We start from the raw sequence: 14648 nt of genomic DNA, 5'->3' as shown, positions 1-14648 counted from the left end.
CTTACAGCAATATTAAAGCATCTCTCAATGAAACCATATCTGTCCCTGGCCTTTTCAGCCCGAACGAAAGCGTACATCTGCCAGTGCACCATTCTCCTCGCCTCTGCAGCGGTCCCCGAAACCCCGGGACCACGGAGGACAACAAAGGGAAAGAGATCGCAAGTCAGCAGCTGAAGGCATAGCAGCTGCAGGGCAAACACCACAAAGAGCGAGCCATGCCGAAACGTTAGCGCTCCGGGAAAAAAGACTGTGAAAGTGGAAACCGATAACTAATAGTCTCTTAAAAAACCCCAAACAACAAACACCCCACCCCTCCAACTCCAAACTGCAGACTGAGCAGCTATTTAACCGCGTTTTCAACTGATACTTTGATAATAAGTAGCATAACTTAGTCAGAGATGATATGCAACAGCAAGCAAAACTGGTTGCCGATACGTGTAGAATAGAACCTGCAAGCGGTTGGTCTTTATCTTGTAAGATACAGTGCTTTCTGTTTATTAAAAAGGGAGAGCTGCTTTTTTTTAATTTGAAGAAAAATTAATGGAGGAGTTCTGCTATCACTGAAGCCAGTGGGAGTCATGAAGTTAATTAGGCTTGGATGAGACTGTATCCAGCCTGATTCATCCCGTTTCATTTATTTTACTAGCAAAATCTGGTCCTGAAATGCACTACGAGCAAAATACAGACCTGAGCAAGCACTCTGGGTTTTGTTTATGTGAAAAGTGCTGCAAACTCGTAAATCATCTTTGTAATTTAGAGGGGCCGTTCATTTTTGAGAAGGGAGGGCACGTCTTTCATTTCAAGGATAAACCAAGGACAGCAGTTAAGCTATGAAAGGACAGTAGTACAACGTGATTAAGTGAGAAGACACGGGCTAACAACCTGATTTGCGGCTGATCTCAACAGAAACTTCTCGGCAAGTCTGAACCTCGTCGATGAGCGACTTGCAAAAGCCGGCACGAGCAGCTGGGAGCAGAGCTGAGCGGGGAGGACACGGTCCTGGCTCCGTCCACAAGCCCGTTCTGCGATCTCCGACTGAAACCTGATCAGCAGCTATTTTGCAAAATACTCTTCTTGCAGAGAAGTAGTAGCATTAAAAACATCTGCAATAAGCTGAATATCCAGAGTTCCCTCCCCACTGAGAGCTGTAAATTCAGGTACCGTCAAAGGACCGTATTCTCCTGGCAGCAGCAGGAATCATCCCGTGCACTTCCACGTACGGACGGCTTTATCCGAAAACCCAGCACCTCACAAACTGTAATGTGGATCTGCCGTGTTCCTGCCGATCCAGTCAGATACGGCTCTTGCCAGAGGTTTCTGTTAGCCCTGGCTCCTAACGGCTTCAGTTTGCTCTCTGGTCATTAAACAGACATCCCATCCCAGCAGGAGCTCTCATGACAAATTACAGACATTCAGGAAAGGGAATTTTGCTTGCAGAAGCAATGTTTTGCAAGAATTATTAAAGTTATGGTTTTATCTTATTAACGCTTACAGTTTTAGAACTATTTCCCCGCTACTTAAAACCATCCAAAATTCATCCTGCTAAGTTGTGTAGTCATCAAGCACTATTTCTACCTGGCATTAGTGTTCCAATATACTTGTTCAGACAGCGTCCATATTCCAAACACCCAGCCAAACCCCAAAGAAAGTAAAAAAAAAAAAAAAAGGCACGTAAACATTAAATACTTTTAGGAGAAACAGAATCTGATATAAACAGGCAAACACACAGCTGCTACTATAAATTACAAACAAACATAGAAACTAAGCAAAAAATGCAAAAAGCAACTCTATTTATACATGTGCAAATCAACTTGCATATATGAAATAAATGAGGTTTTTATTGGCATTTTTAAACAGTGTGTATTTACCAACTTTACCTTTCAAAGGCAAGCCTTTTATGTTAATTTTAATAAATACGTAAATGCTTCTCTCAAGTTTTCTCATCTCATAGGAACAAGATTGTTGAAAAAAAACTAGGTCACATACAAAAATACAAAATTTTAAAACAAAGAATGTCTTGATATGAGAGATATGTTTAAAAGCTTGTAAAACGTTTTTATACTCAACTTTCGACGTTTTTTCCCATCAATCGCTGATCAATATATTCCGATGCAAGTCATGCAAAAACCTGATTTCGGAGTAAAGGAAGCTGCAAGCTTTACTGTCGGACTGAAAACCAGTAGCACAGCCCCATCTCTAATATCCTTGTTGAAGTGCAATATTGGACTACACCTTTCTTCTTTAATTAGGAAGGACAATAGTTACGGAACTTGGACAGAAGGCTGCCCTCTATCCTGAAATGCGGATATATATTCTACATTTTAGTACATCATTCCAACTTTTAAATAGTCCCACATGGATTTGCCTGAGCGCTGATCTGCGGAAGGACTGACTTATCTAGCACTGCACGAACAAACGCTGCTGTGCGATGGGGGAGCGCTGTATCGGGGTTAGCGGGTAACGTTTACAACGTTTATGCGCTTACAGTTCTCATACGGTAGTCGCCTTTTACAGAACTTTAGACTGAAGCTGTATTTCATAAAAGTAATATTGCTTCTGAAAAGGGAGTTTAAAATTAATAATAGAGGCCTATCAAATTATAGGTCCTGATTCTTTTAAGATTAATGAGTCTTCTCTGGAGATTTCAGTGGAAGTAGAATCAGGCCCAACCGATCGTGAAGCCAATTTCCATGTTCTGTCCCTGGCTGAAATGCCGGCGGCACCGGTGTTTGCCGTTTCATTTTTGCCAGTATGCAGTAATTCAGTTCAGCAGACTAGAAAGAAACAGTGCTACAGCATGAAAAAAACACAGCTTATAACAGACTCTGCCTGCTGTGGTAAAGGCAAACTTAGCACTGAGCAAAGCACTAGACCAGAAAAATCTTATACTAACAAATACCAAACCCCTCCCATCTTTGAAGGTTTAGAGGCAAAGTACAACGCAGTGTGCCATGTGGACGATACAGTGGGGGGGACAAGCAAATAGGTATTTACAGCAAAGAATTACACTACAGCAAAAATCACGCGTTTGGCATTCTTTAAGTGCGCAGACACAAATCTTCGTTTCTGACGTAATTCTGGGATATCTCGTTCCAAACTAAATTCCTGCCTGAAGAACCTCAGGCTGAACGGGTAAAGGCAAATTCTGCTGTCGCCTTTACTTTCAGCGCCAGGTGTAAGTGTATATATTTTAATACGCAGGATTTTCCAGTTGCACAAATACGCACAGGTATGCGGGGAATATTTTAATACAAAATGAATGGTTGCGCCTGCTCAGACCCATTTCCAATCCTCCTCCCCCAGCTTCTCCAGGGTATTGAAACCATTGCAGACTACAGTTGTGCTGACCGAAGCAAATGCTGAGCTATGGGAACAGTAAGGATTTTCATACTAGTTTGTGTTTGTTTTCTTTTCATACAAAAAGTTTGCCTCCCATTATAGAGCCCAGCTGTTCTCTTTCTGGAAAACTACTCTAAAATACAGCAGATTTGGTCATCACCAGGACCCAGGTACTGGTGACCCCGCTGTTCAGCAGCTCCCACATGGCCGTTTTGGACGCTCAGCGGTCTCTCGGGATTAAGTTCCTGTGCAGTCCCCAGCAATGATACGGAGTGTTACAGGGTAACGCCGTCAGGAGGGCTGAGGCAGGAAACAAAACACTTGAAAAAGCTAATTCGTTGCTTTTAAGTGGAGACTTTAAATGTGTACTGTTCTCTTCTCTTGTCTTGAGAATTTATCCAAGATTAAATAGCATCTCCCTTGCTTGGTCTTTGGTAGGTCGAGATACATCAATATTCACACACAGATTAATGAGTGCCGGTTACTAGAAAAACCTGGACCAACCACATATATCCAAGAAAGGAAAATTTAAAATACCTATTCTCTTCACTATTACCTGGTAATGTTTGTTAATCGTTATGAAAAACACCTTCACGTTGATTTTTTTTTTTCCCCAGTATGATCAGAGCACGTCCAAATTGCAGACCTGCAGACTATGACTGCTTTCAAAACGTACTGCAGATTTGTTTCTCACTAATCTTAGCAGATCATTTCCTGGACACAAATGGTGCTGCCAAGCATGCCACCTTCTGCTGAAAATAACAAAAATGACCTCTATAAAAAGAAGGCGGTTTAGAAGATTCAACTTGCTGCTCTAAAAAAATGACGTTTGATTTGAATTCCAAACTCTTGAATTGTTTTTTTCTAAATTTGTAACTGGTGTGTCTGCTAAACAAACAAACAAACAAACAAACCAAACCCGAAACCAAACACCCCCCCAAAACAGAAAAACAGTCAAAGAACCCACGAGACCGATCAATGCTTTTCTTAGCAGTTGTTTGTCTCCTCTTACTTGTTCTTCAGAAAAAATTTCTCTTTAAAAACCTAGCTAGTTATGAAGACATTTTACATTTCTACCATACAATAATTATAGTTAGCTTAGTTTAACCTTTCTATGTCATTCAGCAACACTTTAACTACTGGAAGCCGTAGCAAACTGAGGCTCTAACGATAATATTGCTCCAATGATGCTGAATACTTTTTGCTTCACACAGTATTTCTAGTAGACAGACTACAACAGAAGCATGGGCAAATTCCAAGGATTACTCTCTAAATGGGACCAGTAAACTGTGACAAGTCTATTCCAAAAATGGCAGTATGTTTTTGTAGCTTTTCCACACTGAAGAGTGCCACCACCCTAGTCAGCCGTTGAGTCACCGAGATGATGTGTCACACGCTGGCAACTCCCCGTTTGCTCTTTCGGGATGCTCTCTGTGTAGGCCGCTCTGATGCAGCAGCTGTGATGCAGACAATACCTTGTTGTATACAAAGATTTAAGGAAAAAAAAAAAAAAAAGGAAAAAAAGAACTGGGCCCAGATAACCCAATAACAGGGTACAGAGCTATCTTGTGATTCTGAGCTGTTGTGAAGTAAACCACTTCGTAGCCACTTGAGCTAAAGCAGTAGCCAAACCAGTGCACCTAGAATAAAACGTTAGTCCTCCCTCCCCTGCACCCCCCTCCCGCAAGCACACTTTTTTCAGTTTTCTGCTGGAATGAAGTTGAGATCCTTTAGCTAACCATGGTGGGGGATTTCCTAACTCATTAAAAAAATAGAAAACACTTCGCCCAAAGAACAAAAAAAAGCAGTTTGATGGGTCTGGGAAGTTTCTACAAACTATTCTGTGCAGTCATCTTCAAATCACTGTAGAACATGGAACTCATTTCTCGTCGCGAACAGATGAAGGAATCTGAAGAGTTACACTGCAAATGTTCTTATAGGAAAAAAAGATCAGTTAGCTGTTTATTAGGAATCCCTCCTCTCTTAGTAGATAATTCTGCCCAGCAATGATAGCTCTGCCTGCAGCAAAAAACCTGGACAAAAGTGCAGGGAGTAATAAGTAGCTCCTCTCAAAACTACTTACATTTTGTCCTCAACTCAAAAGAAGCTCTGCTGCTGCTATAGGCAGTCTTTACAAAGCGCAACCTGCCCCTTGATATAGTCTCTGCAGGGGCAGATTCTTCTGTGGGTTGGGTGGGATCCGGCACAGCTGAACAATAAGAGGTCGCCTTGGAAAACACAGTGCTTCCTTCTTCCATCGAAAGAGGGGACCAGAATATCATTTGCAGACTCCATGGTGAGACATTCGATATTATGCCTAAAAAGCAAAGCACATGATCTAAATCACAGTGGAGTTTACAGGAGTTTGGTACGGTTTTCATCCCTCCTCGCTAAAAATGAAATAAAATGCTGTATTACATCCTAAATCGAGTACATTTAGGATTGCGGATTTCCAGAACGTGACTCTCCTTCCGTTTCGCCTGCGCAGATTCTCTCTGCAGAGGGCAGTACAGTCTTTTCAGCTTTACTCCGTTTCCCAAAGATTAATTAAAGAAGTTAAAAAGGAAAAAAACCACTTTTGACTGTTCCCCAAAGCGTAATCTTTAATCGCACCATGGATTTCTAGTAAGACAAACCCAAAGAATCTGAAATCAGGAGCTATTCTCACTGATTTCAGCGGGGATCTCGCCCAGGCCAGCCACACCGCGCCGGGCAGCCCTGGGCTGCTGGAGGGGCCGTCAGCCAAACGGCGAGGGTGAGGCGATGCTGCACGTTACGGCCGACGCTGGTCGGAGCGGGGCCGCTGCTCCGAGGAACCAGCTAGTGCCAGCTGGAAAAAGAAAAATTCCAGTTGCCATTTTCTGACCACGAAGCTTAAGCACGAGGGTAGCGATCCCAGCAGAGGCTTGGTTTTCACTTATTCTGGAAACATTGGTAGCTTTCAGCATTTAACAGATTTTTTTTTTTTCCACAGAATTATAATTTTGTCTAGACAGCTAGAAAAGAAGCCTGACAAAGTTTTTACATGAGCCGCTTCTCAACGGCACTGGAAATGACAACTTTTCAAACAAAATACGAAAATAAAAACCTTCTACAATTTAATTTAGCAAAAAGTGGAGATAGAACAGCTCGGAAGCAGACGCCCTAGCAGCCATTTGCTGGAACCCAGCTCTGAGTGCTTTGTTTTCCTTCTGAACGGAACACAGACATACTCCCAAAGAGACAGGGCCTGAAAGCAACATTAATTTCCTTAATGCATAGCTGGGAAGCTTTATAAATTGGTACTAATGCCTCTAATGTACAAGGGTTTACAATTCTTTACTAGGACAATACTGACAAAAGGTTTGCAGAAACAGTAATTGCTAATTGCCAATGAATATTGATGTTTCAATATGGATGTGAATCGTGACCAAAGAGGGAGCTCAATAAATACAAGAAAAGCAACACTCTGTAAGTGCTGTATTTAAAATCATGTGAACGACTGATAGAAATCAATGTGTACAGAGTTCTGTTTCCTGCAACAACATGCATTTTGTTTCTGACCCAGCTGACCGAGCACAGTTAGGATTAGTGGTAATGCAAGTTCACTAACTCTCAGAAGGATATGGCAAAAGCTACGGAATAGCGCACCGCTCAGCCAGGGCTGCAGAGGGTCCATCCAAACACAATTATAGTTCTGGTATCTGCGATCCCTGCAGCACAAGCATCTTTGCTCAGCGCAAGCAACCGAATATCAAAGGGCACTGTACGGTGCACGCACGTAGGAGATGGGGCGGGGGGGAAGGAAGAGATGTAAATTTTTGGCCTCGGTGCTGTACTCCTCACTGCAAAAACACATGCTATGTGCAACGGTGCTTTCGACACAGCGGTAACTTCTACCATTCACCGCTGCGAAGGACTGGCAGCTAACCTCACAGCTTGCTGCTGCCAAACAGACACTACTTCTCTCCTCACCTTCCCTTCTCACAGAATTCGTACGCGAAACTTCACGCGTGCCAAAACCCAGTCCAATAAAAAGAGACCAAATAATACGTTCGTGATTTTAAGCACTTACCTAAGCAGAGCTTTGTCCTTGTTAAGATGCTGGAAGAAGGAAGGCTCACAGATGAGCTGGCTTTCCTGACAAACTTGTTTACAGGATTTTCCTGGTTCAGCAATTTTCACTTGAAGGGCACTTAATGGGGGCCACATCACCTGCCCGTGACAGAAATCCTGCAGTGACAGATCATATTTTATTATAATGCATCCAGTCCCTTGCTAGCAATTTTCCCCATTAGTAAAATAAGTGGTTGTTATCACCCAAACACTCATTTTGCAACTCATTTCGGTTGTATTGAAATCAATAATTTCAAGCACAATTTAAAAAGAATATTTTTTTTTAGCATGAGGGAATTATCACCTTTGATTGCTACTTGAAATGTGGTAGTGTCATTCTTCCCAAAGAAGCTTCTTCCCTACCTTTACCTTTTTTAATTTATCATAAAGCAACTCCAGATACTCTCGTTACTGCCACATATCCAACGTCTTTTGGGCTTTCTCAGTGATTCCTGCTTCACTAACTCAGTGCTAGCAGAGCTATTTTCCTAACAGCACAAATATCAGGAGGAAGTTCTGGTAGGAGAATTCCAGAAGCCAGTTACCCTGTAGGTGGGAAATGTCTGACGTGGCCCACGTGGAGAGGCATCCGGAAAGGATCAGGGCACTCGCAGCGCTATGGAGTGAGCTGAACTCAAAAAAGACCGAAGATTTCTACAAAGCAAGCAGGATTCAAAGAGTTTGTTTGCTCTTCTGGGTTGAACTGCTAGTAAAAGTGCTCTCCCAACACTGAAAAAAATGGCTATAAATAATGCACCACAGCGGAAAGAGGGAGGGAAGAAGAGACATCTAAACACACTTGCCAGCAAGAACTATTCCAAGACAAGTTCATACGGTCTTGACATTTAAAATGAGAAAAAGCAAAAAGAAAACTTTCATCACTGGTTTTATAGAACATTCCATCATACTCAGCCATTATTTTAACATTTGGCAACTCTCATCAAAAAGTGATCAAAAAATTTGGGCCTGGTCCATCACGGTTTGCTTTCTCCTGACAAAACTAAAATTGGTATGAACAGGTCCCAAATTGTGACCCAAAGCTTGGAAAGGCAGAACTACTTGAAATTTTAATGAAGCTAAGACCCCAAATCATTTACCAGATCCCAATATCAGTTTGGTGGGTTTTTTCTCTGTTTAGATTTCCTCTGCTGAAGGAGGAAGTTTTCATACTCCCAGGTCCAACCATAAACTTAATATCATACAACCATGAATCACAGAATACCCTGAGTTGGAAGGGACCCTGGAAGATCTCAGAGTCCAACTCCTGACTCCACACAGGGCAACCTAAAAGCTAAACCAGATATCCAAGAGCGTTGTCCAAATGCTTCTTGAACACTGGTAGGCTTGGGGCCTTGACTGCTTCCCTGGGGAGTTTGTTCCAGCGCTTGACCACCCTCTCTCAGTGCAGAGCTTTTTCCCAGTATCCCCTGATGTAGCTCTAAGCCATTCCCCTGTGCCATATTCAAAAAAAACTTGAGTAATTTTGAGCATATTTATGGCAGAATAATTTTAACAGCATCTAAAAAAAACAGATTAAAGAGAGATGGTTGGAGGTACTTTTTAATGAGGTTGTTTCAAAAAGGACATTTTCCTATTTGGACTTAAGCACTCTGCTTATTCTGTCCTTTCGTAAATCAATATTTAAAATACTAGATGCAGGAAGAAATCTATATAGGTGCAAAATCCAATCCAATACTGTTACACTATATAATACCGTAATATATACTAATGCAATATATACAATATACTACTGTAATATTGGATTGGATTCACAGCTAGCGCAGGCAGAAGACAAAGTTTTTCAAAGACAGGGAATCACTTGTGAGGCTTCACCATTTGCTGGCGGCTTCAGCTTTTAACATCTCTTAGTTGAAAAATTCTCCCCCAAAGCTGGGCACAGCCTCCCATTTCTGGTCCGCAGCTTGGTGGGAAGCCTTCCTCAGCTTATACCGCCTTGAAGCATGCCTCAGAGTACATCACCTTCACAGGTACCAGCACACAGGGCTGTGTTTCAGTTTGCTGTCTCTGGCTAGTTTTCCTATCAACCATTAAAAGCAACCTAAATTTGGTATCTTCACCCCAGTCTGTCGTGCCCCACAACCCTACATGCAGAAAGGTAAAATAAGGAAAAGATGTTATGTAAAACAGAAGGTTAAGTTTCACCAGAGACTGTGTTTATGTTTGTTTTACCTATAACCACAATTTCAAGGTGAGACAGGCTTAGCCCTGCTGGCAAAGGAGGCGGCCTCCTCCCCCTGGCTTCTCCTGCTCTTGGCTGAACGTTCTCACGCCACTCCTTTCACCAAGCTCTGGTGCTCAGCTGACCCTCTGCCGAGCCAAGGCAGTTTGCTAACCTAGTAAAGCCCTGCCAAAACCATTTTCTGTCGGGTTACCGAGTACTCCGCTTGACCACATCTTTCAAAGTCAGCCTGCCTGTTCCATCAGCCCAGCCTGCCCCGTCCAACAGCTCCCAAGTTTGCAGCAGGGAATCCCGCAGCTGCTTTGGCTGCAAGTTGCCTGGCTGCTCCTTTGATGGCAGTGCCAATTTAAGCAGTCCCACCCTTTGGTTCCCACCCTATGCTGCCGCTTTGCAGAGCTGACACAACTGTTTGTGCAGCCACAGAGCAACCAGGATCAAGGGATGGATTCAGCAGATGGCACAGATGCACCCAACAGCCACGCTGGGCCGCTGGCAGGGCCAGCGCACTGGCGGGAAGGAGCAGCTTGGAGTGAAAGCTGGTTTAATCCAGCTGAAGGTGGCACTGCTAAATGTGAAACCACAGCTCGCAGCAGTTCTCTTACTTCAGACCCTAAGACCTTCAGCCCAGCTGTTGGATCTGAAGATTCAGGGAATGCACTAAACCTTTCTTGTGAGCGCTGTCCTCCCTCCTGATCCCGAGCCAAGGCACCAGAAGGGGAACTCTGGCCAACTCCTTTCAATCCTACAGCTTCACTGTCCCATAGGACGACTTGTGTGTGAGTGTATCTGGCCCCATCCTCTTCACATTCAAACATCCCCTGAAGACCAGACTCTCGTGGTCAACGCACCCCACAACCTCTGAACCAGATCAACTCCGTCCATCTTTGTTCCTGGTCTAAGCTTGTGTGGCTTTCTCTGTTCTGCCTGCCTCCCACCACAAAGTCTTCAAAATAAGGTCTCAACTGTTATTTTTGCTTCACCTGACGTGTTTATCAAGCACAGTGCTAAGCACATGCAGCTAATAATGATGCTTGCGCATCCTGGGGGCTGTGAAACAATAATGGCTTTTGACAATTAGTCAAAGGAATGAACGAAATGACCATGCTGTATTTATTTCCGAGAAGCACGCAGTAGAGGCCAGGGCTTAGCCCTTGGGGGAGGTCCAGAGGGGAGAGACAGTTGTGCCCCAAAGAAGCTCTCTCTAGATTGCCTCTTTTTCTCCCTTACACTGAGCTCCATTTCCTCCTTTATTCACAAAACTCAATTACAGCTAATTCAGGTAGAAGAATCAAAAGAAGCAGAGATACTCTTACAGGCTATGCCATCAATACAGCAGCAAAAAGATTAAAGCGTTTATTGGCAGGAAACTGGAAATAGCTATGTTATGTTAACTACACTTCTGATCTGGAGCTGTGTTATTCTTTATTACTTTCTGTAATACTGTCCTCTTTCAGAAATACCGGTACAAGAGCGTGTGCAGTGCTTTTGAAAGAAATCCTGGAAGTTAATTGGCGTAACAGAGATAGAGGTTATTCCTCTCTCTCTTCTGCAGCAGCCAGAACAAAAGGCAGAGCCTGCTGTCGCAACAGATCTGGCCTTGGGCAGAAGTCCAAGCAAACATACAGATTGTGGAAATCAGGATCCCATGTAAAACTCTGCAGTTTATTACTCCAACTCAGTATCTTCTGCGGCTCTCAGCTGGCAATAATGCATGGGGACCAAAAGTCCTTTAAGTAAGTGGTTTCCAAACCATTTAAAGCTTTATCGATTGAAACTAAACACTTGAAAAATCCACCCAGAGGCTTTAGCCTAAGTGCAGTTCTACCACAAAAGTATCTCTATATCTACACGATACTTCATAGTACAAAGATTATTTGCGTGTACACAGTTAAAGAAGTCACATATGCACTGAAAAATTACTTTGCCTTTCTGCTTTGATATAACACCAAGGACTGCACAGCTACTATTTCTACTTGAACAGCAACGACACTGCGAAGCTTTAAGATGGAGAGAGTCCTCCCATTACCAGCATAAAACAAGTCATCCACAAGAAAAGTTCATACCTGTCTTTCAATAAACGCATTCATCCTCTGAAGCATTCCCTCACATGTAAATTCATAGGGCAAATAAGGGTCAATCTGTGGAAACATAGTATGTTAAGGTTAGAAGGTTTTTTGTTTAAATGAACTTCGTGGTGCGCTGCAGCTTGCATTCCAAATAACTACATTATAGCTTAAGTAGCAACAATAAATGCAAATAAACTCATTAATGAATCACAATTTCACAAAACCATCAGCAGTTTAAGCTGATTTTTGCTCCTTTGTAACAACAATAAAAGTTGCTCAGTGATTATCTTTAAGGAAACTCAGGGTATGTTGCAAAGTAATAAGAAGACGTAAAGCTAGCCTGAGACCCTACGGGATTCCAGAGCTCCTGTTTTAACTAAGTTTCAGTTCTGGAGTTGAAGTGAAAATGAAAACATTATCACAAAAAAGAATGTGATACCTTTGAAAATTACTTCAAACTTCGCCCCCCTGCCCCTTGAAGTGCCCTCATTACAATTCCACGCTGTAAGCGCACAAGCGCTTCAGTGGCGGTTATGTCAAGGCTACAGAATCAGTCAAAAGAATGGAGCGTGTATTTGGACAGCCTGCAATGCTCTAAGAATCAACAAGGAAACTTCCTTGCTGAATGCACAGAAAATATAGATTGGTGTATAATTTACATATAAAATTCACTTTTCTATACAAATTCACTCACGCACATTTTTTTCAGGTAAAAACCTGACATACCCAGTACTAAGGCATGATAATCAGATACCACAGAGGTGTAACAACAATTTTTTTCCCCCAGTATCCTACCAAAGTGCAGCATTCTGCTTTAATTACACCAACATTAGGAAGCACTCTACATGCAGTACACAATACACCCTCAAGCGCTGATGGCAAACTGAGGATACATTTCTCACCTTTTGATTCAAAATTGATTTCACAGCCTTCTCAACTTCAGAAAGATCATTGATGTCTACAGTCCAGACATGGGGCTTCCCAATGTAAACTTCAGCATAGGGATGCTGAGATGTCAACTGAAAGGAAGAAATTATATTGGTAAAAACTCATGCACGAAGATATTCTTCCCTCTCACTCCCTTCATCAGACTTTTTGGATGAAACGCACTAGGATAACGCAAGAATTCAGCTAGAATCTAACAGTCAGCGTCATTCCTTCGGAGTTATCTTTCAGATTTTCTGTGTTTAAATTTAGAGAGTGATTTTAGTTGGAAAACTGGAAATCAGATAATAATGCAGATCACAAGTAACGTTTGTGCACCTCTCAGTTGTGGCTTTGATCCTCATAATGACCTACATCACAGAAGACTTGATGCCTACTGAAATTACTTTTACAATGTGACCCTGCTTCCCCACAGCTCATTCTCAGAGCAGCCCTGAGTTTTCACAACCCGTAATTGCTACCAGTCCTGGTTAGACCTGCATGACTGCCTTCAAGAGATGTCATCCTCGCCCTGTCTCACCTTCAGACAACATCTTCGCCCTGTGTCTCCTTCAAATTTCAAACATTTCCAAGCTTCTGTGAGTAGTAGTGAATAAAGAATCATTTCTATCACTTAGATGAGTTCTGACTCTTGCTGCTGATGTAGTACAAGAGTGACTTGACCTCAATAAGAGTGTTAACCGGTATTTTGCTCACCACTTTGTCAGAAAACAAATTCAATAAATACCCAAGTAGATAACTAAGAAAAGTTATATTAGAGATTACTTTCAGAACTAGCAGGACGGCACTAAAAGTAACTTTTGTGACAGGTTGCACAGGAGTGAGAGGAACATGCAAACGAACACATGGAGAGGAAGAAAAAGCTGCAGAAGAGATGGGAGTGTTTCGCAATGGCCCCAGAAGAAAATTGCTTTTTAAATAAATACAAAAAACCACCCTAGAGGATAGATTATTCATAGGTAATTTTTATACAGCTGCCTCTTTATGCATGATACAAAGAAAAATCTAGTCAGTGCAAAAAGTCGGATACGGTATCTGTTGGAAAGAACCTTCTCCTGCACTGGGCATACACAATACTTGCTTTCTTCCTCAAGTGAATGCAAGAAACTTCTTAATTTTTTTTTGCCTGTTGCATTTTGCTTGTGGACAAGAGAAGCCAGTCTTATAGTTACATATGGGATCGGCTAGCATACATCTGTGCTCTGAGACCAGTGCTGCAGAGGACTCTGTGCCGGCTCCCACCTTCGGCTGCAGGGCAGCGTGGTGCTGAGGCCTCGCGGGCTGGCTGGAAGGCTGCAGCTGCTGGGCCGGTAACTCGGGATGCTTCTGCAGGCAGACAGCTTCCCTAGATGCCTGCATTCACTTGCAGCCCGCTGCATCGTGCTCCCATCGGTATATTTTAAATTCCTCCAAAAAGTCCAGTCCTTCTTGAAGACTGATACATTCTAACCTGTTTTCAATAGTATTTCTACTGCCACTAAAACTGTATGTACTTAAAAATTCGGGTTACCAAGGCTGAGTTCCCAGGGCACTTATGTCTGGACTTTAGATGGCAGAAGCTACATTCCTATTGCTTTCAGTAACAACAAAAAACCTTCTATTGCACCTTTAAAAATATGAACATAAAACAGTGTTTTAAATTCCATAAAGCTTTTATGCCTTAGACCACGCTCTCTACCATCTCAGACAGACAGTCAGCAACTTTAAAGCCAGATCTGATCTGGAAGACGAACAACTGAACTTCTCAGACTAGCAGCTGTTTTAAGTATTAAGAGTAACTAGCAGCATATTTTTATTGCACCAGTTATTCTACATCTGTACTCTAAAAAAAAAAAAATTAATTAGCCAAGGCTTAATGTTTTAGATATTTAGGAGATATTCCCTCTGTCTATAATTAAAATCTATAAGAATTCTTATAAAAGTATGTGGAATTCTTTTCTAATTTCAGGTCTTTTTTTCCCTTCCTAAGAGCAGAAAATGAAAGAAACCACACCCTCCAAGTA

The 14648-nt window shown here is 42.3% G+C and overlaps 1 protein-coding gene across 4 annotated transcripts in view; it reads right to left on the bottom strand.

The window, feature by feature from the left end:
* MGAT5 (alpha-1,6-mannosylglycoprotein 6-beta-N-acetylglucosaminyltransferase) overlaps nt 1–14648 on the bottom strand; it is a 131635-nt gene that overhangs the window by 1787 nt on the left and 115200 nt on the right. The window contains exons 14-18 of one of the 4 annotated variants that reach the window (XM_087731578.1): nt 12603–12719; nt 11698–11772; nt 7394–7551; nt 5423–5656; nt 1684–4814 (exon numbers count right to left, since the gene is read on the bottom strand). In XM_087731578.1, coding sequence (XP_087587704.1) covers nt 5458–5656; nt 7394–7551; nt 11698–11772; nt 12603–12719 — 549 coding nt within the window. In that variant the 3' untranslated portion in view covers nt 1684–4814; nt 5423–5457. Of the gene's footprint in view, nt 1–1683; nt 5657–7393; nt 7552–11697; nt 11773–12602; nt 12720–14648 lie in introns of those variants that run through there. The other 3 variants (XM_087731577.1, XM_087731579.1, XM_087731576.1) reach the window with 3 other exon arrangements.

Source organism: Nipponia nippon, unplaced genomic scaffold (assembly GCF_047370975.1).
Source record: "Nipponia nippon isolate SJK-2023a ecotype South Korea unplaced genomic scaffold, ASM4737097v1 scaffold_5, whole genome shotgun sequence".
Lineage (NCBI taxonomy): Eukaryota > Metazoa > Chordata > Aves > Pelecaniformes > Threskiornithidae > Nipponia > Nipponia nippon.
The sequence above is the reverse complement of the archived record's forward strand: the minus strand, read 5'-3'. Positions and strand labels throughout refer to the sequence as shown.